Below are 26,070 nucleotides of genomic sequence, written 5' to 3'. Positions count from 1 at the left end.
TAATGTCCTGAAAAGTCACCTTCTCCTTGTAATACCTATGTCATACCCTTGTCATTATATAAATTTATGTCTCGCGATAAAGACCAGGTGCGCACACTCTCTCTCACACACACACACACACACACACACACACACACACACACAGACAGAGTTAAACAGAGCTGCAGAATAATGCAGAGGATATGAGGATATTAAGCTCCTGACGGATGGTAACACGATTACACACATTCTGTGCTTCACAATTAAACCTCAATTAAAGCTGTAATCTTGATTAATTGATGCTTTGATTAGATGCTGATCAAACGTTTTCTAGTGTTTCCTGCAGGCTGTAAGTGACACTTAAACCTTCATTAACCCACAGCAGACTGAAGCAGATCCACAGCCTCAACCATCGGATGGGATTCAAACAGACGACCCACACACACAGAAAAACACACTGTACACACACACGCACAGAAAAAACACACTAAACACACACACAGAAAAAAAAAACACACTAAACACACACTAAACACCGACTGTTAGAGAGCATCATTCATTCAGTTAATTTAAACCAAAACATTAAATACAGAACACAACACAGACTCTCTGAATCAGGATCACTGTCTAGTTCTCCAGAAAATGTACAGAAGGTTTGCCCACTTACAAAGAAATGAAGGGTCTGTAATTTTTATGGTAGTTTTATTTTAACGTATAGAGACAGAATACCAACCAAAACAATCCAGGAAAAACACATATAAAGGTTAGAAATTGATTTGCATTTGTTGGCAACTCAAAGCTTCAGCTCCCTCCACAGATTTTCTACAGGATTGAGGTCTGGAGACCGGCTCGGCCCCTCCATGAGCTTAATGTGCTTTTTCTTGAGCCACCTCCTGTACCCTTAGCAGAAAAACAGCCCCAAAGCGTAATGTTTCCAGCTCCGTGCTTGACTGTAGGGATGGTGTTCTCGGGGTCATAGTCAGCATTTCTCTCTCTCCAAACACGGCGAGCGTCTCATCTGACCACAGCACTTTCTCCCAAGCCTTCTCTTAATCATTTAGATGTTCTTTGGCAAACTTTAAACGGGCTGTGCATGTGCCTTGTTGAGCAGGATTTCAGTTCATTAGTAGTGTTACCAATGTTTTGCTTGGTGACTGTGGTTTTTTTTTTGGTTGGTATTCTGTCTCTATACGTTAAAATAAACCTACCATAAAAATTACAGACCCTTCATTTCTTTGTAAGTGGGCAAACTTATAAAATCAGCAGGGGATCAAATAAATATTTCCCCCACTGTATGTATAGGTGAAAAAAATATTGAGATGTTTTCAGAGATTCTATCTGGATTATCAGTGTTGTCACTGTTCACTAAAACGATTACAAATCGTTTTCAGTAATAGAAATAGAATTAGATGAAAAACAGAAAAACTTAAAACCTATCAATATTATATATACATAAATATTAGATGAAAAATGTAAAACTTAAATGAAAAATAAGAAATGTTGCATTGGCAACTAACTGAAATAAGTTTAAATTAAAACTGAAATTAAAATAAAAGCTAAATAAATTAATTCTTTGATTTTATTTTACTTGTATTTTACTTTTACTTGTAATTATTATTAAATTATTAGCTATAATTTTTTAAATTATAATTAATAAAATAAAAATGACAAAAAGCACATTAAAAAAATAAACTAAAATTACCATGAAAAACAAACAAACAAACAAACGAAATTAATAATAATAATAATAATAATAATAGAATGTTGCCTTGGCAAATAATTGAAATTTGCTTATACTGAAAAACTAAAATTTAAATTAAAATGAAATAAAAGCTTAATACATTTTTTTTATTTTACTTTTATTACTTGTAATTATTATTAAATTATTAGCTATATTTTTCAAATTAGAATTAATAAAATAAAAATGACAAAAGCACATAAAAAAACTAAACTAAAATTACCATGAAAAACAAACAAACGAAATTAATAATAATAATAATAGAATGTTGCCTCGCAAATAATTGAAATTCGCTTAAACTGAAAAACTAAAATTTTAATTAAAATAAAATAAAAGCTAATTTTTTTTTTTTTTTTTACTTGTATTTCTTATATTTTACTTGTAATTATAATTTAATTATAAGTTATCATTTTATTAATTATACTTAATTACTAATGAATAAATAATAATGACAAAAGCACATGCAATGTCTTAAACTAAAACAAACAACAACAAAAAAACACAAAAATTACCCTGAAAAGTAAACACCGGTTTAGTTCAGCTCAGATCATATTCATCCTGACTGCATATGAACCGTATTTAATGTCGTCTGAGTCATGCTTTCTTTTGTTCATGTTTTTGAGGACGAGGGCGTCACACAACCTGTCCATGATTCATCCGTCACACTGGACTGGATTCTAAACAAAAGATGAATTTACACCAAAATACTGTAATGCAGCGGAAGTGTTTTCTCTTCTCTTCTGAGGAGTCTGTTGACTGTGTTTGTCTCTCTCCTCTCAGCAGCAGCTGACGCTCCAATTAAGCCCAATGTGACATTCTGTTATTAGCAAACTAGTCAGTTTAGCCTCGTGTGATGAGAGACCTTTAAGAAGCAGCGGTCGATGAGACTCTGGAGACACTAGAGCCGTCTGTCTGTGTCTGAAGCCCCCTCAGCGAACTACTGCGTCTGACGGCTGCAGATCTAGATTTATTACAGCACAGATAAACACTGCAGCAGCTGATCTGTGCTGGACAACATCTACATATACAACCTGCATGCTGACGTACTGCTGACTAAACTGACCCCTAGCAGAAACATTATGCATTTAAAAAAAAAAAATATATATATTTTTTAGGGAAAACAGACCATTTTTATTGATTTCTTTATTCATTTATTTCATGCTCCCTAGAATGAGCTTCAAAAATGATTTCAGTGATAAAAACTCTGGGTACCACACTGAATGAATTAATAAATAATTATTAAATATACACATTCATTTAAAATACTACTACTAATTATATTCTTATATTCTATAGTCTGTCTGTCTAAAAACGAATCAAATCACAAAAAAATTTAAAATTAAAATATTTAGTCAAAATAAAATGACCAAAAATGAATAAAATCATGAAAATGCAAACTTAAAATAGTTTCTAAAAAAACCTAGCAAATAAAACGTACAAAAGTGAATTAAATAGTGCTGTCAAATCGATTAATCGTGATATTTATATTTATATGATTTATATTATACATAAATATGAATATATATTGCATATATTTCTTAAATATATACATGTATTTGTGTGTATTTATATACACTTATCACGATCAATCGATTTGATAGCACTAGAATTAAATCATTAAAATGTAAAATTAAAATAAATATTTTTAAATCAAAATAAAACGCTCAAAATTAAATAAAATGTCAAATTAAAACAAACAGCTTCTAAAATAAAAGCAAATAAACGCCTGCAAAATTAAATAAAAAATGTAAAATTAAAATATTTTAAATCAAAATAAAACAAAATTAAATAAATCATAGAAATGTAAAATTACAATAATTAAAAAAAAAAACTGATCATATAGAACAATTACTAAAAATGCATTAAATCATGAATGTAAATGTAAATTTTTTTTTAAACATGAAAATAAAACACTTACTAAAAAGGAATTAAATCATAAAAATGACAGTCCTTCATGTTTCTGTTGGGCACATCTGTCTGTCTGTCCTCAAGCCTCTGCTCTGTGTCGATGATGATGATCGTGTTGTCATCTGCAGTCACACTAAAGGTCACAAAAAGCCAGAAGTGAGAGTGTGTGTGTGTGTGTGTGTGTGTGTGAACACGGATTATTACAGCGTGATGGAGCATCACTGAACACAGCAGAGCTACAGGACAAACACCAGAACATCATCAGCATCAGATCCACACACTGCTGACTCCTCACCTGGACACTGCAGTGGTTCATGAGATGATGACATGCCAGAAATGATGGAAATATTATAAAAATGTCAAAAAAGAAAAAAAAGAAAAAGTGAAACCCTTACTGAAAATTAAATCATAAAATATACAATTTTAAAATAAAAACAATCAAAATTAAGTATATAATAAAAATTCAATCATAATGTAAAATTAAAATTATTTTTTATATAAAAATCAAAATAAAACACTTACTAAAAATTAATTTATAAAAAATGTAAAATTAAAATAAATATTTTTAAATAAAAACAATAAAAAACAAACACTAAAAACAATCAAAATAAAGTATATAATAAAAATTTTATCATAAAAATTTAAAATAAAAAACATTTTTATATAAAAACAATCAAAATAAAACACACTAAAAATTAATTTATAAAAATGTAAAATTAAAATAAATATTTTTAAATAAAAACAATAAAAAACAAACACCAAAAACAATCAAAATAAAACACACTAAAAATTAATTTATAAAAATGTAAAATTAAAATAAATATTTTTAAATAAAAACAATAAAAAACACTAACACTAAAAACAATCCAAATAAAGTATATAATAAAAATGTAATCTTACTACAATTTCTGAAAAACAATCAAAATAAAACTTAAAATTAATTAATTCATAAATGTAAGATTAAAACAAATATTTTTTAAATCAAACTAATCGAAATAAAAACACTAAAAATAAATTATTAAAAATTTTAAATTAAAACAATGAAAACAAAATTAATAAAAAGTCATATACATATATATAAAATAAATCACTTAATGAAAAATAAATATTCTATTTGTTTACCTGCATGTACTGTAATGCGTCCATTAACTGACATCAGAGAACCGTAAACATGTGAATGTGATGCTAAATTATTGAAACTCAAAATCTCAAAGGGTTTCAGCTGACAGAAGTTTGTGAATCTCTGCTGCGAGGATCCGTGTTCGACATCACAGTCGACCTGCACAACATCACAAGAGTTTGAGTTTGAGTTTACCTGTAAATGCAAGACGCCGCTGGTCAGGTGAAGGATTTTCTAATAAACAAACGACTCAAAGCGTGTGTGTAAAGATGTCAAATGAGCGACTGCTTTGACAGAAGAGATTTATTGCATCAATCTTTATTTGTCCTTCAAAACAAAAGCACAATTCAGCAAAGCTACGACATACGAACGGCCAAACGAGAGCATTTCCATCTGAAACCAGGAGACTGAACACGGACAGACCTCCACGACATCGGGAGGGAACGCAGCTGTTGCATAGCTCAGATGTGATGGAGGTAAGGCACTTGACGAAGGTTTGAGTTCTCTACGGGCAAGCAGGCAGGGGATCCGAGGGAGTGTGAACACACGCACAAACACGCGTGCTTTTGGCATCATGCTGTCCAAACGCTTGTGCATCACCCCAGAGTTTCTCAAGAAACACGAAAAAACCTTGTGCAATGGTTCTGGGCTCAAAGAAGGCAACGTGTCGAGCTGTTCTGTCTTTTGTTGAGGGACTGAAAAGGAAAAGAAAGGTTTGAAACCAAAGCAGACGGAGAGAGAGAGAGAGAGAGAGAGAGAGAGAGAGAGGAGAGAGTCTCCACTGGATTGGCACTGGATTGGATCCGGAGGAAACGTGGCTCGCTTCAGCCCAGCTGGTCTTCATTCTGCTTACGGAAACAGTCTCCAGCCGGGAAGAAATCCCAGCACACACACACACACACACAGAGACACACAAACACACACACACACACACGTCATGCAACAATCACCTGCTTCCATCAGGAGTGCATTAAACACTTCATCAAAATCAATTAAATCATAAAATGCAAAATTAAAATATTTCTAAAATAAAACCAATCAAATAAGTTATTTACAAAATGTATTAAATCATAAAAATTTTAAATTAAAATAATAAAAAAACAATACAAATAAAACAAAAACAAATTAAATAATAAAATGTAAAATTAAAATATATTTCTAAAAATAATAAAAATAAAACGCAAATGATTAAATCATAAAAAATGTAGAATTAAAATAATTGCTGAAAAACAATCAAAATAAATAAATTAATTAAATCATAAAATGCCAAACACTTAGTAAAAATGAATTAAATCATAACATTTTTAAATTGAAATAATTTCTAAAAAATAAAAATAAAACAAAAACAAATTAAATCATAAAATGTAAAATTTAAATATTTCTAAAAATACTAAAATTAAAACGCAAATTATTAAATCATAATTAATTTTTTTTTACATTAAAATAATTTCAGAAAAACAATCAAAATAAATATTTTTGAAATAAAACCAGTCGGATCACAAATAAATTAAATCATAAATAAATAAATAAAGTCATAAAATGCTAAATTATAAGTAATTATTTTAAACATTTAAATTATTTTAAAATATAAACAAAATCAAACACTAATAATTTTTTATATAAAACTTATTTGTTTTAAAAAATAAAACACTTTATGAAAATGACTGCTTCAGATACATCATCCACAGACACTGAACGCACATCTCAAGCACATCAACAACAGAAAGATTTCATACAATAATATATATTTATGTATAATATAAAATATAAGAATATAAATATATAAATGTACATACATGTAAATATTTAAAATATATATACTCTATGTGTGTGTATTTATATATACATAATACATATACACAGTACACACACATATATTATGTAAACAAAAACTTTTATTTTGGATGCGATTAATCGTTTGACAGCACTAACAATAATATATGATCATCTTCTCAGAACGCACCTGACCAGTGTGCTCGGTTTCATCCTTGTTGATCAGGTACATCAAGAAAAATCTGAAAAATCAACAGACATCAGCACTAAAACTATTACAAATTATTTTCGGTAATTGAAATAAAGTTGAAATAAAATACAAAGTAAATATTAGATGAAAAACTTAAATTTATAAAAACGGAAAATTTACTGAAATTAAGTTGAAATTGAAGTACTAAAACGACAAACTCAAACTGAAATAAAAAAAATAACACTTAAAAGAAGTAAACAAAAAAAAAAGAAAAATTTAAAACTATTAATAAATGATGGAGCGTAGCTGCTAGGCTGCGTGGATGGGCAGGGAGTGTTTGCCCAGAACAGAACTATTCCCTCAACCTAAAATGTATGCTAAGTTATATTGACGATAGTGGTCCTGACAGAAGTACAGTAGTATATAAATGAGCTGTAATAACTGCTGGTGTATCATGAGGCGACACTCACAGGTAGTTGGCGAGGTTGTGCTCTTGTAACGTGTGAGTCTCAAAGCCGTGTGGCGTCGTGTCGAAATAGTCGTTCCCGATTCCACAGATGAAGCATTTGGTCTGTGAGGAGAGAGAGAGAGCATGAGAGCGACTGACGGCACTGGTCTGAACACAGACGGACTGATGGATGTGTGAGTCTCTGTACCTCCATGTCCTCTTTGACCTGCTCCTGCTGGTCTCTCAGCTCTCCAAACGCATCGATGATCAGACCTGCACACAAATCACACCGGCTCATCCGTCAAACACTCCAGACTGAGCGTCTGGAAAACAGTGTAGTGCCTTTACAGACACAAAAAATCTGATAAGATTCATTAAACTGTATGAAACACCTTACAATATGACCAATTATACATCAGGATCATCATTAGAGTAGGACTGATTTCAAACCCGGGATATCATTGATAACTAAAACTAGAACCATAAAAATGTTTGTTGTTTTTGTTACTTGGTAAAATAAATAAATAAATAAAAACTTAAACTTATTTTATTTCAGCTAGCTGTCAAAGCAACATCTCTCATTTAGTTTAACAACGTACTAAAATAACTAAAAATTAATACAAAATAATAAATAACTCTCTCTCTCTCTCTCTCTCTATATATATATATATATAACTAAAAAATAAATAAAAAAAGAATTTGTCACCTGAAATAAAATAAACATTAACTGAAATAAAATAAAATAAAAAATTAAAAAATCTTAAACTTATTTTATTTCAGCAAGTTGCCAAGGCAACATCTCTCAGTTAGTTTAACAATGTACTAAAATAACTAAAAATGAATTTAAAAAAAACTATATATATATATAACTAAAACAAAAATAAAAAAAAATTTTGTCACCTGAAATAAAATAAACATTAACTGAAATCAAATTAAATATATATAAAAAAAATCTTAAACTTATTTTATTTCAGCTAGTTGCCAAGGCAAAATTTCTTTTTTTGTTTAACATGTATTAACATAAACTAAAACTAAAAATATAGACATATTTAAAATGGCACAAATCAAAAGATCCGTCTGACCTCAGTATGTATCAGTCTCTGCTTTCATCTTTCTCTGCTGAAGTCCATGCTGCCAAATCTTCATATTTCCACGACAAGATCAACAGCGCTTCAAACACACGCAATCTTTTCAAAACATTCAATTCTCTACTCTGTCCCCCTCCACCACCTCTTTAACAGCTGATGATTTTGCTGCATTCTTCACAGACAAAACTAAAACTATCAGTTGTCAGTTCTTAGCTCCACACACACAGGAACTCAAACCAACCGCATCCAATGCTAAAACTCCCCTCTCCTCCTTCTGTCTGAGGCAGAAGTATCAAAACTTCTCCTCTCCAGCCATCCTACAACATGCCCTCTGGAACCAATCCCCTCACACCTTCTCCAAGCAATCTCTCCTACACTAAAATTAAAACTGAAATAAAATGAATGAAAACTATGATGGGTCCCAGTGATGTGGTGTAAAAGGAGAAGAGGAGCGGTCCAAGAACTGAACCCTGAGGAACCCCAGTGACCAGTTGGTGTTATTTGGATACCTTCCCTCTCTAAGCCACCCTGAAAGACCTACCTGTGAGATAGGATTCAAACCAGCGAAGTGGAAACCCTGTGATGCCCAGTGATGAGAGGGCAGACAGGAGGATCTGATGATTCACAGTGTCAAAAGCAGCAGATAGATCCAGCAGAATAAGAACTGATGATTTGGAATCAATAACCTCTCTCCTCCAGGCCAGAACGGGCTACCCCTTCTAACCCCTGGTTATCCGATGTTCTTTGTGAGTATCGGACCAAACTCAGGGCAGCAGAGAGAAAATGGCACAAATCAAAAGATCCATCAGACCTGAGTATGTATCAGTCTCTGCTTTCATCTTTCTCTGCTGAAGTCCATGCTGCCAAATCTTCATATTTCCACGACAAGATCAACAGCGCTTCAAACACACGCAATCTTTTCAAAACATTCAATTCTCTACTCTGTCCCCCTCCACCACCTCTTTAACAGCTGATGATTTTGCTGCATTCTTCAGAGACAAAACTAAAACCACCAGCAGTCAGTTCTCAGCTCCACGCACACAGGAACTCAAACTAACCACATCCAACACTAAAACGCCCATCTCCTCCTCTGTCCCCTCACTGAGGCAGAAGTATCGAAACTTCTCCTCTCCAGCCATCCTACAACCTGCCCTCTAGACCCAATCCCCTCACACCTTCTCCAAGCAATCTCTCCTACACTAAAATTAAAACTGAAATAAAATGAATGAAAACTATGATGGGTCGCAGTGATGTGGTGTAAAAGGAGAAGAGGAGCGGTCCAAGAACTGAACCCTGAGGAACCCCAGTGACCAGTTGATGTGCTTTGGATACCCCCTTCCCCAAGCCACCCTGAAAGGCCACCCTGAAAGACCACCAGCACTCACACACATCATCAACACAGGCATTTCCCAACGCATTTATATATATTTTTATTTTCATAGTGAAAACAATTGAAGTAGTTGTTTTCGACCAGGTATCATTATTTCTTTCACAGAATAACCAGCTGGACGTCAACCAATCAGGTTTCAGAAGCGGCCATTCAACTGAGACTGCGCTACTGTCAGTCACTCATCTGTTCTTATTCTGCTGGATCTATCTGCTGCTTTTGACACTGTGAATCATCAGATCCTCCTGTCTGCCCTCTCATCACTGGGCATCACAGGGTTTCCACTTCGCTGGTTTGAATCCTATCTCACAGGTAGGTCTTTCAGGGTGGCTTAGAGAGGGAAGGTATCCAAATAACACCAACTGGTCACTGGGGTTCCTCAGGGTTCAGTTCTTGGACCGCTCCTCTTCTCCTTTAACACCACATCACTGGGACCCATCATAGTTTTCATTCATTTTATTTCAGTTTTAATTTGAGTTATTTTAGTACTTCAAATTAAACTTTTTTTTTGAGAAGTAATGAAAATCTTTTTTAATGGTTTTAATTTTAGCTTTAGTGAACTATAATCACCCTGCATGACACGCATTAAAGCCCAGTAAATAAACGGACACACATATATCCTGCGGTACCTTGTATGATGGCCAGCAGGATCACAATGACGAAGAAGAAGAAGGTGATGTCGAACAGGATCCGGTAGAGCTCGTACGGGTCGCCCGCAGGGTCCTCGATCTCGTCACCGATCCCGCCGCCAGCTCGGACACCCACGTACATGTGGAACAGATAACACTGACACACACACACACACACACACGAGTGAACAAACACACACTCACAGTCTCTCTGTGATTCTATTATACGTAGGGCTGTCAAGTAATTAAGATTTTTAAATATAATTAATTATATGATGTCAATTGCACATCAATTTGGTCTGAGAAATTCCCCTCAAAAGATCATTTAAAGTCATTATTGTCTTAAATGAGAAAAGCATTGAATAGACGTTACAAAAAGTGCCAGTAGGTGGCAGCAAGTCACTGTCTTAATGAGGGAGTCATTGAATCTTTCATTCAACCTATTCGTTCAAATGGCTGATTCATTCAGAAATGAATCAAGTGACTGTCTTTATGAATGAGTCACTAAATCATAGACTCACTTGAATCGTTAAAAAGGCTGATTCATTCAGAAATGAATCAAGTGACTGCCTTTATGAACGAGTCACTGAATCATTGACTCACTTGATTTGTTCAAAATCGTGGATTCATTTTGTAACGAATCATCGCCGTGTGTTGATCAGACTCATCAGTTCTGCTGTGACTTTAAATGCAACTATTTTCATTTGTGAAACTGAGCAAAATAGACCACATTGAAGTTTGAGAATTAACACAATATGAACTTCTTGATTATTGAACTGTTGTATAAATCAAAGGTGCAGATATTGGGGAGAAACAGCGCTCTTGCTGGTGTGATATTTCTGAACTATATCATATGATATAAATATAAGAGGGTGATTTATTTTTTGCCTCATATCTTGAATTTTAGGCTCATATCACTGCATTCTAATAGACTCCACTCGCAGTCAGTCGTCCTGCATCATGATCATCAGACACTGCATCAGTGGAAGATGACGGACAGGTCTGGACGGGCGGCTGCGTTAAATGCCTTAATCATTTTAACAGCCCTAACTATATGGCGTAAATCCATCACTCACCGTCATCATGTCATCACACTTCATATCGGGCTCATCCTCGTCTGCGCTCTTGTTGTAGAACTTGCGGAAGAAGTTGAACGCTACGACGGTGTAGAGATACACCACCACAGCGAGCAGCCCGACTGTCAGCACCAGCTGAGACACAAACACACACACACACACACAGTTTAACATGAATACGGTTCAAAAGATCAAAATAAAGAAGAAAAACCAACCCCAGAGCCACAACGTTTGGAGTCAAACCTGTTTGCCGTTGTGTGTGACGGAGGACAGGATGGTCCTCAGTGTTTTGAAGCCCATGGCGATGTCCAGCAGATGAGCGGCGAAGAAGAAATTATTATAATGTCCCAGAATGGACATGGTGGTGTACCAGACCAGATACAGGAACGACTGCAACGACAGAACAAGAAGAAACTGATGCCACATCAGCAATCATGATCTCATTAAAGGAGTAGGGCGTCCGAAAATGCTCAGCAATGGATGCTCTGCAGTGAATGGGTGCCATCAGAATGAGAGTCATAAAACATCACAATAATCCACAGCACTCCAGTCCATCAGTTAAAATCTGGAGAAGACAAAAGCAGCTGAAACAAATCCAGCATTAAGACGCTTTTAACAAAAATACGAGTTCATAATCCATAATATCTCTTCCTCCAGTGAAACAGTGCTCTGGTCTGAATCAGGAGAGAAATCTGCACAGATCAAGCACCGTTTAAACAGTCCAAAACAGATTAGTTTCAGCTTTTGTCTTCTCCAGATGTTAACTGATGGACTGGAGTGCTGTGGATTACTTGTGGATTATTGTGATGTTTTTATCAGCTGTTTGGACTCTCATTCTGACGGCACCCATTCACTTGCAGTGAGACACCGATGCAATGCTACATTTCTCCAAACCTGATGAAGAAACAAACTATCCTAATCTCGGATGATCTTATATATATATATATACTGTATATATATATATATTTTGTAATCCAGTAATCATGATGAAACTTCTGGAATCACATAATTATGCATATAATTATTTTAATCTATTAACAGTCCAAGTTTCAGTAAATAAAGCAGCTTTGTCATCCTGACTGCTGGTTATAGTCTCTATGAAGAGGTCTGGAGTCAAAAAGACTGAGAAGCGGCGGTCTGCTATGATTATGATTGAGAACGAACAGCAGATTTGATAATAAGACAGATTATGTAAGTGGATTACTTGTGGATTATTGTGATGTTTTTATCAGCTGTTTGGACTCTCATTCTGACGGCACCCATTCACTTGCAGTGAGACACCGATGCAATGCTACATTTCTCCAAACCTGATGAAGAAACAAACTATCCTAATCTCGGATGATCTGAGGATGAGCAAATTTTCAAAAAAAATTTCATTTTCAGCTGAACTATTCCTGCATTCTCGTGAAACAGTAATCACACTCACGTTATCAGTGAACACGACGCCCATCTTCCACACGTGATACTTGGTGTCAATGGAGCTCAACCTGAAGAACAGTCAGAGTCACTCTTACAGGTCTGAGAGAAGATGAATGAACAGCTACAATCAAACGACTTCTACAGTGGTTCTCAATCAGGTCCTGGGGCTCAGCAAACCTCCAAGTGGCTTAAAATGATTTAAAATAAGACGTAAAAGCTTAAATATGTATTAATTATTTTAATTCAATCAACTCAAAAAAATGTCCTTTTTATTGAGAAACTATGGAAATTTTTAAAAGTGGGACTTAAAATAACATAACATAACATAACTTTGTCATGGAAATTTCTATAATAAATATAAATTAGTTTATTGTAAAAAAATATAATAAAAAAAAATATATTATCACTCAAACATGCATCATCTGAATGCTTCCTAATGAGTGAGTGATGTGGTTCCTGACCAGGACAGCAGCGAGGCGTCTTTAATGACCGTCTCTTCGGTGGGATTGAAGTCTAAAGCACTTTTATCCAAACCCAGCAGCTCCGCGATCCGCTCGGCTCCGTATAGATCTCCGTACTTATTAATAACCTGCAGCACAAACACAACCTCATCAATAAAAAACCTTAAAATACTGTACACTTCTTTTTCTTTATGCAACATATATGCAGAATTGTTATAAAAATAATGGCATCGTGCATAAAAATCTTAATAGTACTAAAATACTGTAGGCTTCTTTTTCTTTATGCATAATAATAATACAAGTTTACTTATGTAGAGAGAGACAGATTTATTTATTTATCGTTCGATGTTCTTGAAATGTGACCTTCATATTCTCAATCCTTCACACTTACCTTCCGTTTGACAAATTTGTCCCAGTAGTTGTTTGGAAAAGACCTGCGTAAGACACAGAAACCGTGTTTAAATCTTCATAGACATCAGACCATGCAAATGTCACGAGGATCAATTTAACATAAGGATGCACTGAATGAATCAGCGCTGATGTCAAAGACAGACTCACGGCGTGTTGATGACGAGTCTGTCCCACTGGCCTTTAATATCATCATCAGACGGCTGCTCGGTGATGTAGAGCCCGTCGAACTCCAGCTTGCGCGCGATCTCCTTCTCACGCTTGAACACCACCAGCGGCACCTGAGCGGTGCAGAAGAGAGGTTTAGCTGCGCTGATGAACACTTCACAAACACATCTCTCATGTGTGATTCCGCACCTTCAGATAGTAATATCCCAGCACACAGAGGAAGGAGATGACGGTGTGCATGACGGCGAGGAAGCGCAGGGTCGGAGCCATGTAACCCGTGCTCTCCTGAAGAACAAAATACTCCAGCACACCTTCATCCTCCTCCTCTTCCTCTCGCCGCGTCCACGGGTCCAGATCATCTGAATCCTCACCGGTCACCTGCACACACACACACACACACACACACACACACACACACACAATGACCTTGATGGCAGATCTGTGTGCGTGGGAAAGTCTGCAGAGAACAAAATAAACAAACACACAGCGTCAGAAAACACAGCAGGCCTGCTGTCAATGTATGTGTGTGTGTGTGTGTACGTGGCAGTAAAACCTGGTGACAATAACAACAGACACACACTCTCTCTCTCTCTCTCACACACACACACACTCGCTCTCTCTACACACATCACACACACTCACTCGCTCTCTCTCTCTCTCACACACACACACACACACACATACACACACACACACAGTGATAGACAGGAGCACATGTTTGTTTTATGATATATACAGCAGAGGGAAAGAAAAAAATGTACTTAAAAAAAAAAAATGGAGGAAATGACTAAAATGAATTAATTAAAATGTGGGCTCATGTTATTTTTTTTTCTTAATTTATAATATTTAAAAGAGGGTGGAAAAATAAAAACAATTACTAAATAATAATAATAATAATAATAATAATAATAATAAAAAACTCCAATCAAATCAAATAAACAAATGTGATCTTATGTTTTTTTTTTTTTAATTCATGATTTATAATTTTTTGATACATATAGGGTGGGAAGAGAAAAAAATACTAAATAATAATAATAATTTAAAAAAAACATAAAAGGGAGATAAATATATAAATAAAAATGTGAACAATGGTTTTTATTTATAATTTTTTTTATACATAATATAATAAAAAATAACAATTCAGACAAAAGGAAGGCAATGACAAAAATAAAATAAAATGAATTAATTTAAATGTGGGCTCATGTTCTCTTTTTTTTCTTAATTTATGATGCATAATATTTAGAAGAGGGTGGAAAAAGAAAAACAATTACTAAATAATAATAATAATAGTAATAAAAAAAGTTTTTATACAATAATAAAAAATAAAATAACAAAAAATAACAATTCAGACAAAAGGGAAGTAATGATAAAGAAATAATTCAAATTAATTTAATTAAAATTAATCATAAATAAATACATAAATACATGTAAGCTCATGTTTTTATTTATATGTATAATTTTTTGATACATACAGGGTTTGTAGAAGAGAAAAAAATTATTAAACAAAAATTCTGACAAAAGGGATATGATGACATAAATAAATAAATAAATAAATAAATATGAGCTCATGTTTTTTTTATTTATGATTTACACGCTTTTTTAAACATACAGTGAAATAAATAATTAGGTAATTAGAGGTAATGATGAATGAATGAATAAACAAACAAATAAATAAATAAATGTGCGGTCATGATTTTTATTTATTATTTATGTTTTGATACATACAGGGTGGGGAAAAAACAATAAAAAAAACATCAGACAAAAGGGAGGAAAATAATGATGAAAATAAAGAGGTTTTTAAGGTTCATCAAAGCTCTGCTCACCTTGTAGAAGAGCAGGATGAAGTTGATGGCGAACGCCACAAACAGAGCCAGGAATCGCAGGTTGTAGAAGTTTCTGGCCAGATAATTCTGAAAACACAGACTTATTTTTAGTGTTCGAGTGACGAACAGAAAAACACGTCATTTACACGAGTCACACGTCAGGAAGGTGAACGAGAACCTGCAAAAACCCTCGGTGACTGAAGCTCCTCATCCAGACTTTCTGAAGCACTACTGTGTTCAGACAAAACACTCTTCAAATACATTTGAGCCTCTCTTCATGAGAACTGTGTGGAATTACTCGTGAGTTTTTATGTAAGGATATATAAAGTAAGGATCTTTGACGTTCCTCACCAGGGTTTTGGTCTGATGGACGTCCAGACCGGCTAAAAACGCCGCCATGAAGGCCTCGGCCTGCTCCTTCCTCTGACCGCGTCTCTTCTTCAGCGGCTTCTTCTCGTCTGACATGCTCTCCTCTTTGCCCTTGTCCTGGTCTTTCTTCTCTCCGTCCTCCACGCTGTGAATAATGATCTTTAAAAAAGCATCATATGACCCCTTTAAATTATAATAATATATCACTATTTTTACTGTATTTTTGATTAAATAAGTGCAGCCTTAGTGAGAAGAAGAGACTTCTTTCAGAGTCTGAGGCTGTGAACACACACCTGAGCTTTCTTCTGATGGACGGCGCTGGCTAAAGACGGAGCGTCCACTCCGATCACCTCGGACACGTCTCCCAGCCCCGGCTCCATGCCATGCTTGCCTCCTTCCCTCCTGGGCTGCATGTACATCAGCTCCGTCATCAGGTCCATCTCCGCCTGATCTCCCGCCGCCATGCGCCCGAGCTCCGCCACCGACGACACGTCGCAGTACTCCAGCTTCTCCAGCTCCAGAACGTCTCCGTGGATCCCGAACTGCGTGGGATCCGGCATGTTCCCCAGAATGTCCGTCACCTTCATGTTCTTGGCTCCTTCCACGAGACCGCCGCCGAACAGCGTGGACCACAGGATGTGGAAGAAGCCCCAGACGAGGCTGTAGAGGAAGCGGAACATGCCAGTGAAGATCATCCAGAAGAAGAAGAAGAATCCTCGGATCATCTCCCGGATGCTCATCTTCCTCAGCTTGCGGTACTGTCTCCTCATGCTCCTGAAGGTCAGCAGCTGCCGCAGGTTGGAGAGACTCTTCCTCATGGAGACGCAGGCCAGAGCGAACGCTGAGGAAGACTCCTGTGCGCTATCTTCATCGTCCTCGTCTAGATCCACGCTCCGAGCATCATCTTCATCATCATCCTCCTCTTGTCTCTCAGCAGCGTCCGGCTCGGAGATCAGAGACGCCAGCTGCATCTCGAAGATGGTGTCCTCGCAGAAGTTCACGAACAGCTCCATCTTCTCGGATTCTCCACCCTTGTTTACGACATCGAAGATAAACTGCCGCTTGGACTCTTTGACCTGCGGATTAAATGACAATATTCTATAATATTATTAATTTAATGCACTGACACTATCAGATGAGAATAGAACTTCAACTAAATTGATCTGAATAATGACTCTATTGTAGAGCTGCTTTACAGCTGAAATTGAACTTGGTTTTATAATTGATGAATTTTGCAACATTGACAGATATTGAACTGAACTGAATCAACAATAAACTGAATTGAACTCGTAACTTGCATTACTTACTTGAAAAAGTAACTCAGATATTCTCTTGTAAATTAAAAAGTAATGCGTTACTTTACTAGTTACTTGAAAAAAGTAATCTGATTATGTAACTCATGTTACTTGTAATGCGTTACCCCCAACACTGTTCATAACTGATGAATTATGCAACACTGACACTGTTATTGAACAGAATTGAATGAACACTGAACCCAATTGATCTGAATAATGAAACTATTGTCTTCTGTAGAGTTGTTTTATATTTTTCATAATGAAAGAATTTTGCAACATTGACAGTTATTGAACTATATCAACACTGAACTTGTTTCATAATTAATTACTTTTGCAACATTGACAGTTATTTAAGTGAATGGAATCAACATTGAACTGAATTAACTATGAAATGAATTGAACTTCATAATTGATGACTTTTGCAACATTGACACTGTTATCGAACAGAATTGAATCAACATTGAACTGAACTGAATCAACATTGAACTGAACTGAATCATTTGATCAATCTGCATTGATCTGAATAATGACTATTGTCTTTTGTAGAGTTGCTTTATAGCTGAATTGAACTTGTTTCATAATTGATGATTTTTTTCAACATTGACAGTTAAGTGAACAGAATCAACATTGAACTGAATCAACAATGAACTGAATTGAACTTCATAATTGATGACTTTTGCAACATTGACACTGTTATCGAACAGAATTGAATCAACATTGAACTGAACTGAATCATTTGATCAATCTACATTGATCTGAATAATGACTATTGTCTTCTGTAGTTGTTTTATAGCTGAATTTAATTGTTTCATAATATAATTTTTTTCCTTTTCAACATTGACAGTTACTGAACTGAATAGAATGTGTTTTTTTATGACTGATGAATTTTGCAACTTTGACATTCTAAAAATTTAATTCAATCAATGCTGAATTGAACTTTTTTCATTAATGAATTTTGCAACATTGACAGTTATTGAATTGAACTGAATCAACTTTGAACTGAACTTGTTTCATAATTAATTCTGCAACAGTGTCAGTTATTGGGGTGAAATGAATAAACATTGAACTGAACTTCACAACTGATGAATTTTACAACATTGACATTGTTATTGAATGGAACAGAATTTGTTCCATGATGAATTTTGCAACACTGACAGTTATTGAAGTGAACTGAATCAACACTGGACTGAATTGATCTGAATAATTACACTATTGTCTTCTGTAGAGCTATGAAATGAAATTGAATTCATTTCATAATTGATCAATTTAGCAACATTTACATTTATTGAACCGAATTGAATGTTTCATAATTGACGATTTTTGCAACTTTGACAGTTACTAAACTGAACTGAATCAACAATGAACTGAATTAAATAAATGTAGAACTGAATGTTTCATAACTGATTAATTTAGCAGCATTGACACTGTTGAACAGAACTGAACCAACTTTGAATCAAATTGATCTGAATAATGATACTGTCTTCTTTTAAGTCGTTTTATAGCTGAATTGAATTTATCATTTCATAATTGATGAATTTTACAAAATTAACAGTTATTGAACAAAAGTATTTGTTTCATAATTTTGCAACTGACAGTTACTAAAAACTGAATTGAATCAAAGCTGAACTGAACTTGTTTCATAATCTTGCTACATAGATAGATACTAGATCTAGATACTATTTAAACTGAACTGAGCTGGATGATGACATCACTGAATTCAATGATGAACTGCCTTTAACTGAAAAATGAGTGTTTACTATTGTCATTTTGCATTATTGACACACTATTTTCCTAATTAATGCTGTTCAGTTGCTTTGACACAATCTGTATTGTTAAAAGCGTTATATAAATAAAGGTGACTTGACTTGACTTGACTACATTGAGTTTTTGAAGTGAACTGAATCAATGATGAAATAAATTAATCTGAATATTGACACTATTGTCTTCTGTAGAGCTGTTTCACAGCTGAATTGAATTCATTGTTTCAACTGATGAATTTTACAATTGACAGTTATTAAACAAAATTGAATCAACAGAACTAAATTGAACTTGTATCATAATTAATTAATCAATCGAATCAACAGAATTGAATCAACACTGAACTGAATTGATCTGAATAATGACTATTGTCTTCTGTAGAGCTGCATTACAGCTGAAGTTAAATGTTTCAAAATTTTACAACATCAACACTACTATTGAAATGAATTGAATTTGTTTCATAATTGATTAATTTTGTGACTGACACTTATTGAACTGAATTGAATTTGTTTAATAATTTATGAAGTTTGTGACTGACACTTATTGAAATGAATTGAATTTGTTTAATAATTGATGAATTTTGTGACTGACACTTATTGAACTGAACTGAATTTGTTTCATAATTGATGAATTTTGCGACTTTGACACTGTTATTGAACTGAATTGACATTAACATTGTTTTTATTAACACTTTTGCCTGTTTATCACCGTGATGCTGCTTTGAATCAATCTGCATTGTAGAAATAAATGCGACTGGTCTTGACCTGCGGTTTCTCCCACTGCGTTCGACTGGACTCGCTGATCTCGAAGTAAACCCTCTCAATTCTCTTGCCGCCGCCCATGATCTCGATGCGGCCCAGGTAGGGCTCGAAGTAGTTCACAACGCTCTCAGCCAGGTTCAGGAAGGTGGACAGTCGGGAATCGTGAGGCATGTGCTCCGACAGATTGGTGAGCAGAACCGCCACATTGAAGCCGATGTCCTTGGCGGGTTCGTGGAAGCGCTTGACGAACTCTTCGTAGTTGAACATGTCGTTCTCGTCGGCCTCGGCGCAGGACAGCAGGAACTCGATCTCGGACTGAGAGTACTGCTTCTGGTTCTCCATGGACTTCTGGAACTCCTTCTTGGAGATCACGCCTTTACGGTCGGGGTCGTGCTCCTTGAAGTTCTCCGAGGTCGTCAGATCTTTCAGCTTGAGGAACATGTCGAAGAACTTGAGAATCATCTCCACGTTGCTGGAGGACTCCACCAGAGTGTCCACCATCTGCTTGCCGATGGTCCCGTTCACCACGTTTCCTGAAGGAGAACACTGGAGTTTTATCCAGGATTCATTGTAATTTATGTGTGTCGTTGTGTAACGACCGTTCACCCAGAAATGCAGATTCTGTCATCATTTACTCTGCCTCAAATTGTTCCAAACCTGAATTCATTTCTTCTGTTGAGAACAAAAGATATTTTGAAGAATGTTGGTTATCAAATGGTTGTTGGTCCCCATTGACTTCTATAGTATGGAAAAAAATACTATGGAAATCAATGGCTATCGTCAACTGTTTGGTTACCAACATTCTTCAAAATATCTTCTTTAGTGTTCAACACAAGAAAGAAACTCATATAGGTTTGAAACAATTTGAGGAAAAGTAAATGATGACAGAATTGGCATTTCTGGGTGAACTATTTCTTTAATTTCGTTAACGGAAACTATGGAGAAAAATATTTGTTGAAGACCTTTTGACAAAGATGATATGAATTGTCACTTATGCACCTCTGTGCCACAATACAAAGATGTTGTTTTAATAGAAAAACATGAATGTACTTTGGGATTAATATTAGGAGTCACTGTTTTGGCTTCTGAGTTTATATTTCTGATAACCTAATAAATCAGGAAACTAGGTGAGGTCAAATAAAGCATGTGTGTGAGTCGACAATCTCTTGATTTGTGCTTATTGGTGAAAGTGCAATAATTTACAAAAATTTTTTAATTTGAAATAAAATAAACACTAATTGAAAAATTAAATAAAAAAATAAAAAAATGTATTTCAGAAAGTTGCCAAGGCAATGTTTCTCATTTTCATTTAGTTAAACTAAAATAACTAAAACGGAAATAGAATTAATAAAAACTATAGACATTTAAAAAATAAAAAATAAACTAATAAAAATGACAAAAAATCATGATTGAATCAACCTTGAATCGAATTGATCTGAATAATGACACTACTGTCTTCTGTAGAGCTGCTTTACAGCTGAAACTGAGTTTGTTGCCAGATGATAACAATCATAAGCAATCGCAATTATAAATTTGGGCAAAATATGTGTGATTATCAGTTTAACTGTTATGCAGCATGACTAAAATGTGCCTAAGTTTTAATTGACTAAAACTAGACTAAAATTCCCAGACTTTTAGTCAGCTAAAACTTGACAGGTTGACTAAATACTAAATAATAAAGACTAAATGAAAAAAACAGCTGACAAAATGAATGTTTGTGCACCCGAACCTTCCAGCAGTGACAGCATCATGACTATCATGTCCTTCTGCAGATCCATCAGCTCCTTCAGCAGCTCGATCTGACTGGAGTCCTGTGAGGAATCAAGAGAGACGTTCATTAGCGTGATGAAGGGGAGTGATGGAGCATCAGAGAGTCGCTGTGATGGTCTGGATGCTTTCATTTACTAAATCATCTTTAATCTGCTGATGCACCATCAAACAACACCAGCTCAAGGTCTCAATCTCATCTCAGCATCAGTGATGGGACTCCAGAAGCAGCAGCTGAGACATCTAGTGTTCACGGACGCTACTGCAGATACAGCTCAGGCCTTTGACAGCACTCACAGCAGTACTACAGATCGACACAGACAGAAGCAAGAAACTCAGGATACACAGACAGTGACTGAATAATGCACCTGTGACAGCTTCATCTGCATGTTGGCGAAGACGTGCAGAAATCCGACGACGGCGTCCCAAAGTCTGCTGTGAGCCAAACTCTTTTCCTATTTAGCGCCCAAACTCTGGAATAACCTACCTAACATTGTTCGGGAGGCAGACACACTCTTGCAGTTTAAATCTAGATTAAAGACCCATCTCTTTAACCTGGCTTACACATAACACACTAATACGCTTCTAATATTCAAATCCGTTAAAGGATTTTTAGGCTGCATTAATTAGGTCAACCGGAACCGGGAACTTTTTTCATAACACCCGATGTACTTGCTACATTGTTAGAAGAATGGCATCTACGCTAATATTAGTCTGTTTCTCTCTTATTCCGAGGTCACCGTTGCCACCAGATCCAGTCTGTATCCAGATCAGATGGTCACTGCAGTCACCCGGATCCAGTACATATTCAGACCAGATGGTGGATCAGCACCTAGAAAGGACCTCCACAGCCCTGAAATACAGCGGAGACCAGGACAACTAGATGAGCCCCAGATACAGATCCCCTGTAATGACCTTGTCTCAGACGACCACCGGGACAAGACCACAGGAACTAGATGATTCCTCTGCACAATGTGACTTTGCTAGCCTGAAATTGAACTGCTGGTTTTGTCTGGTCAGAGGAGAACTGGCCCCCCGACTGAGCCTGGTTTCTCCCAAGGTTTTTTCTCCATTCTGTCACCGATGGAGTTTTGGTTCCTTGCCGCTGTCGCCTCTGGCTTGCTTAGTTGGGGACACTTCATTTCCAGCGATATTGTTGACTTGATTGCAAATGATTGCAAAGATACTATTTAAACTGAACTGAGCTGGATGATGACATCACTGAATTCAATGATGAACTGCCTTTAACTGAAAAATGAGTGTTTACTATTGTCATTTTGCATTATTGACACACTATTTTCCTAATTAATGCTGTTCAGTTGCTTTGACACAATCTGTATTGTTAAAAGCGTTATATAAATAAAGGTGACTTGACTTGACTTGACTACATTGAGTTTTTGAAGTGAACTGAATCAATGATGAAATAAATTAATCTGAATATTGACACTATTGTCTTCTGTAGAGCTGTTTCACAGCTGAATTGAATTCATTGTTTCAACTGATGAATTTTACAATTGACAGTTATTAAACAAAATTGAATCAACAGAACTAAATTGAACTTGTATCATAATTAATTAATCAATCGAATCAACAGAATTGAATCAACACTGAACTGAATTGATCTGAATAATGACTATTGTCTTCTGTAGAGCTGCATTACAGCTGAAGTTAAATGTTTCAAAATTTTACAACATCAACACTACTATTGAAATGAATTGAATTTGTTTCATAATTGATTAATTTTGTGACTGACACTTATTGAACTGAATTGAATTTGTTTAATAATTTATGAAGTTTGTGACTGACACTTATTGAAATGAATTGAATTTGTTTAATAATTGATGAATTTTGTGACTGACACTTATTGAACTGAACTGAATTTGTTTCATAATTGATGAATTTTGCGACTTTGACACTGTTATTGAACTGAATTGACATTAACATTGTTTTTATTAACACTTTTGCCTGTTTATCACCGTGATGCTGCTTTGAATCAATCTGCATTGTAGAAATAAATGCGACTGGTCTTGACCTGCGGTTTCTCCCACTGCGTTCGACTGGACTCGCTGATCTCGAAGTAAACCCTCTCAATTCTCTTGCCGCCGCCCATGATCTCGATGCGGCCCAGGTAGGGCTCGAAGTAGTTCACAACGCTCTCAGCCAGGTTCAGGAAGGTGGACAGTCGGGAATCGTGAGGCATGTGCTCCGACAGATTGGTGAGCAGAACCGCCACATTGAAGCCGATGTCCTTGGCGGGTTCGTGGAAGCGCTTGACGAACTCTTCGTAGTTGAACATGTCGTTCTCGTCGGCCTCGGCGCAGGACAGCAGGAACTCGATCTCGGACTGAGAGTACTGCTTCTGGTTCTCCATGGACTTCTGGAACTCCTTCTTGGAGATCACGCCTTTACGGTCGGGGTCGTGCTCCTTGAAGTTCTCCGAGGTCGTCAGATCTTTCAGCTTGAGGAACATGTCGAAGAACTTGAGAATCATCTCCACGTTGCTGGAGGACTCCACCAGAGTGTCCACCATCTGCTTGCCGATGGTCCCGTTCACCACGTTTCCTGAAGGAGAACACTGGAGTTTTATCCAGGATTCATTGTAATTTATGTGTGTCGTTGTGTAACGACCGTTCACCCAGAAATGCAGATTCTGTCATCATTTACTCTGCCTCAAATTGTTCCAAACCTGAATTCATTTCTTCTGTTGAGAACAAAAGATATTTTGAAGAATGTTGGTTATCAAATGGTTGTTGGTCCCCATTGACTTCTATAGTATGGAAAAAAATACTATGGAAATCAATGGCTATCGTCAACTGTTTGGTTACCAACATTCTTCAAAATATCTTCTTTAGTGTTCAACACAAGAAAGAAACTCATATAGGTTTGAAACAATTTGAGGAAAAGTAAATGATGACAGAATTGGCATTTCTGGGTGAACTATTTCTTTAATTTCGTTAACGGAAACTATGGAGAAAAATATTTGTTGAAGACCTTTTGACAAAGATGATATGAATTGTCACTTATGCACCTCTGTGCCACAATACAAAGATGTTGTTTTAATAGAAAAACATGAATGTACTTTGGGATTAATATTAGGAGTCACTGTTTTGGCTTCTGAGTTTATATTTCTGATAACCTAATAAATCAGGAAACTAGGTGAGGTCAAATAAAGCATGTGTGTGAGTCGACAATCTCTTGATTTGTGCTTATTGGTGAAAGTGCAATAATTTACAAATTTTTTTAATTTGAAATAAAATAAACACTAATTGAAAAATTAAATAAAAAAATAAAAAAATGTATTTCAGAAAGTTGCCAAGGCAATGTTTCTCATTTTCATTTAGTTAAACTAAAATAACTAAAACGGAAATAGAATTAATAAAAACTATAGACATTTAAAAAATAAAAAATAAACTAATAAAAATGACAAAAAATCATGATTGAATCAACCTTGAATCGAATTGATCTGAATAATGACACTACTGTCTTCTGTAGAGCTGCTTTACAGCTGAAACTGAGTTTGTTGCCAGATGATAACAATCATAAGCAATCGCAATTATAAATTTGGGCAAAATATGTGTGATTATCAGTTTAACTGTTATGCAGCATGACTAAAATGTGCCTAAGTTTTAATTGACTAAAACTAGACTAAAATTCCCAGACTTTTAGTCAGCTAAAACTTGACAGGTTGACTAAATACTAAATAATAAAGACTAAATGAAAAAAACAGCTGACAAAATGAATGTTTGTGCACCCGAACCTTCCAGCAGTGACAGCATCATGACTATCATGTCCTTCTGCAGATCCATCAGCTCCTTCAGCAGCTCGATCTGACTGGAGTCCTGTGAGGAATCAAGAGAGACGTTCATTAGCGTGATGAAGGGGAGTGATGGAGCATCAGAGAGTCGCTGTGATGGTCTGGATGCTTTCATTTACTAAATCATCTTTAATCTGCTGATGCACCATCAAACAACACCAGCTCAAGGTCTCAATCTCATCTCAGCATCAGTGATGGGACTCCAGAAGCAGCAGCTGAGACATCTAGTGTTCACGGACGCTACTGCAGATACAGCTCAGGCCTTTGACAGCACTCACAGCAGTACTACAGATCGACACAGACAGAAGCAAGAAACTCAGGATACACAGACAGTGACTGAATAATGCACCTGTGACAGCTTCATCTGCATGTTGGCGAAGACGTGCAGAAATCCGACGACGGCGTCCCAAAGTCTGCTGTGAGCCAAACTCTGCTGGTTCCCGATACACGGACCCTGAATGAGACACGCGCAATGAAGAGAGGAGGACTTCCTATGACTGTTCTCAGATTAATAAAATTAAATTATAAACATACTAAATATATATAAAATAAAACTTAAAAAAATTCTAAATATACATAATTAAAATAATAAATACATAAATAAAATTAAAATAATGTAAACATGCATACTATAAAATACAAAATAATAAATTAATAATAATAAATGAATAAAATTATAAATATAAGTAGA

General features: G+C 35.5%; 1 protein-coding gene across 1 annotated transcript in view; it reads right to left on the bottom strand.

The window, feature by feature from the left end:
* Positions 1-772: 772 nt before the first annotated feature.
* Positions 773-26,070, bottom strand: part of LOC107743908 (ryanodine receptor 3) — a 178,775-nt gene continuing 153,477 nt past the window's right edge. Inside the window, exons 94-117 of the mRNA XM_016557358.1 lie at positions 25,729-25,833; positions 25,323-25,404; positions 23,598-24,127; positions 21,934-22,020; positions 21,528-21,609; positions 19,802-20,331; positions 16,278-17,060; positions 15,967-16,122; positions 15,616-15,702; positions 13,982-14,170; positions 13,775-13,905; positions 13,608-13,650; positions 13,217-13,344; positions 12,763-12,823; positions 11,580-11,726; positions 11,337-11,471; positions 10,261-10,417; positions 7,365-7,429; positions 7,179-7,279; positions 6,678-6,760; positions 5,113-5,440; positions 3,830-3,861; positions 3,664-3,747; positions 773-879 (exon numbers count right to left, since the gene is read on the bottom strand). Of these exons, the coding sequence (XP_016412844.1) occupies positions 773-879; positions 3,664-3,747; positions 3,830-3,861; positions 5,113-5,440; positions 6,678-6,760; positions 7,179-7,279; positions 7,365-7,429; positions 10,261-10,417; positions 11,337-11,471; positions 11,580-11,726; positions 12,763-12,823; positions 13,217-13,344; positions 13,608-13,650; positions 13,775-13,905; positions 13,982-14,170; positions 15,616-15,702; positions 15,967-16,122; positions 16,278-17,060; positions 19,802-20,331; positions 21,528-21,609; positions 21,934-22,020; positions 23,598-24,127; positions 25,323-25,404; positions 25,729-25,833 (4,233 nt within the window). The remainder of the gene's footprint in view (positions 880-3,663; positions 3,748-3,829; positions 3,862-5,112; positions 5,441-6,677; positions 6,761-7,178; positions 7,280-7,364; positions 7,430-10,260; positions 10,418-11,336; positions 11,472-11,579; positions 11,727-12,762; positions 12,824-13,216; positions 13,345-13,607; positions 13,651-13,774; positions 13,906-13,981; positions 14,171-15,615; positions 15,703-15,966; positions 16,123-16,277; positions 17,061-19,801; positions 20,332-21,527; positions 21,610-21,933; positions 22,021-23,597; positions 24,128-25,322; positions 25,405-25,728; positions 25,834-26,070) is intronic.

Source organism: Sinocyclocheilus rhinocerous, unplaced genomic scaffold, assembly GCF_001515625.1.
Source record: "Sinocyclocheilus rhinocerous isolate Xijiao unplaced genomic scaffold, SAMN03320098_v1.1 scaffold1068, whole genome shotgun sequence".
In the NCBI taxonomy this organism is placed as follows: Eukaryota; Metazoa; Chordata; class Actinopteri; order Cypriniformes; family Cyprinidae; genus Sinocyclocheilus; species Sinocyclocheilus rhinocerous.
The sequence above is the reverse complement of the archived record's forward strand: the minus strand, read 5'-3'. Positions and strand labels throughout refer to the sequence as shown.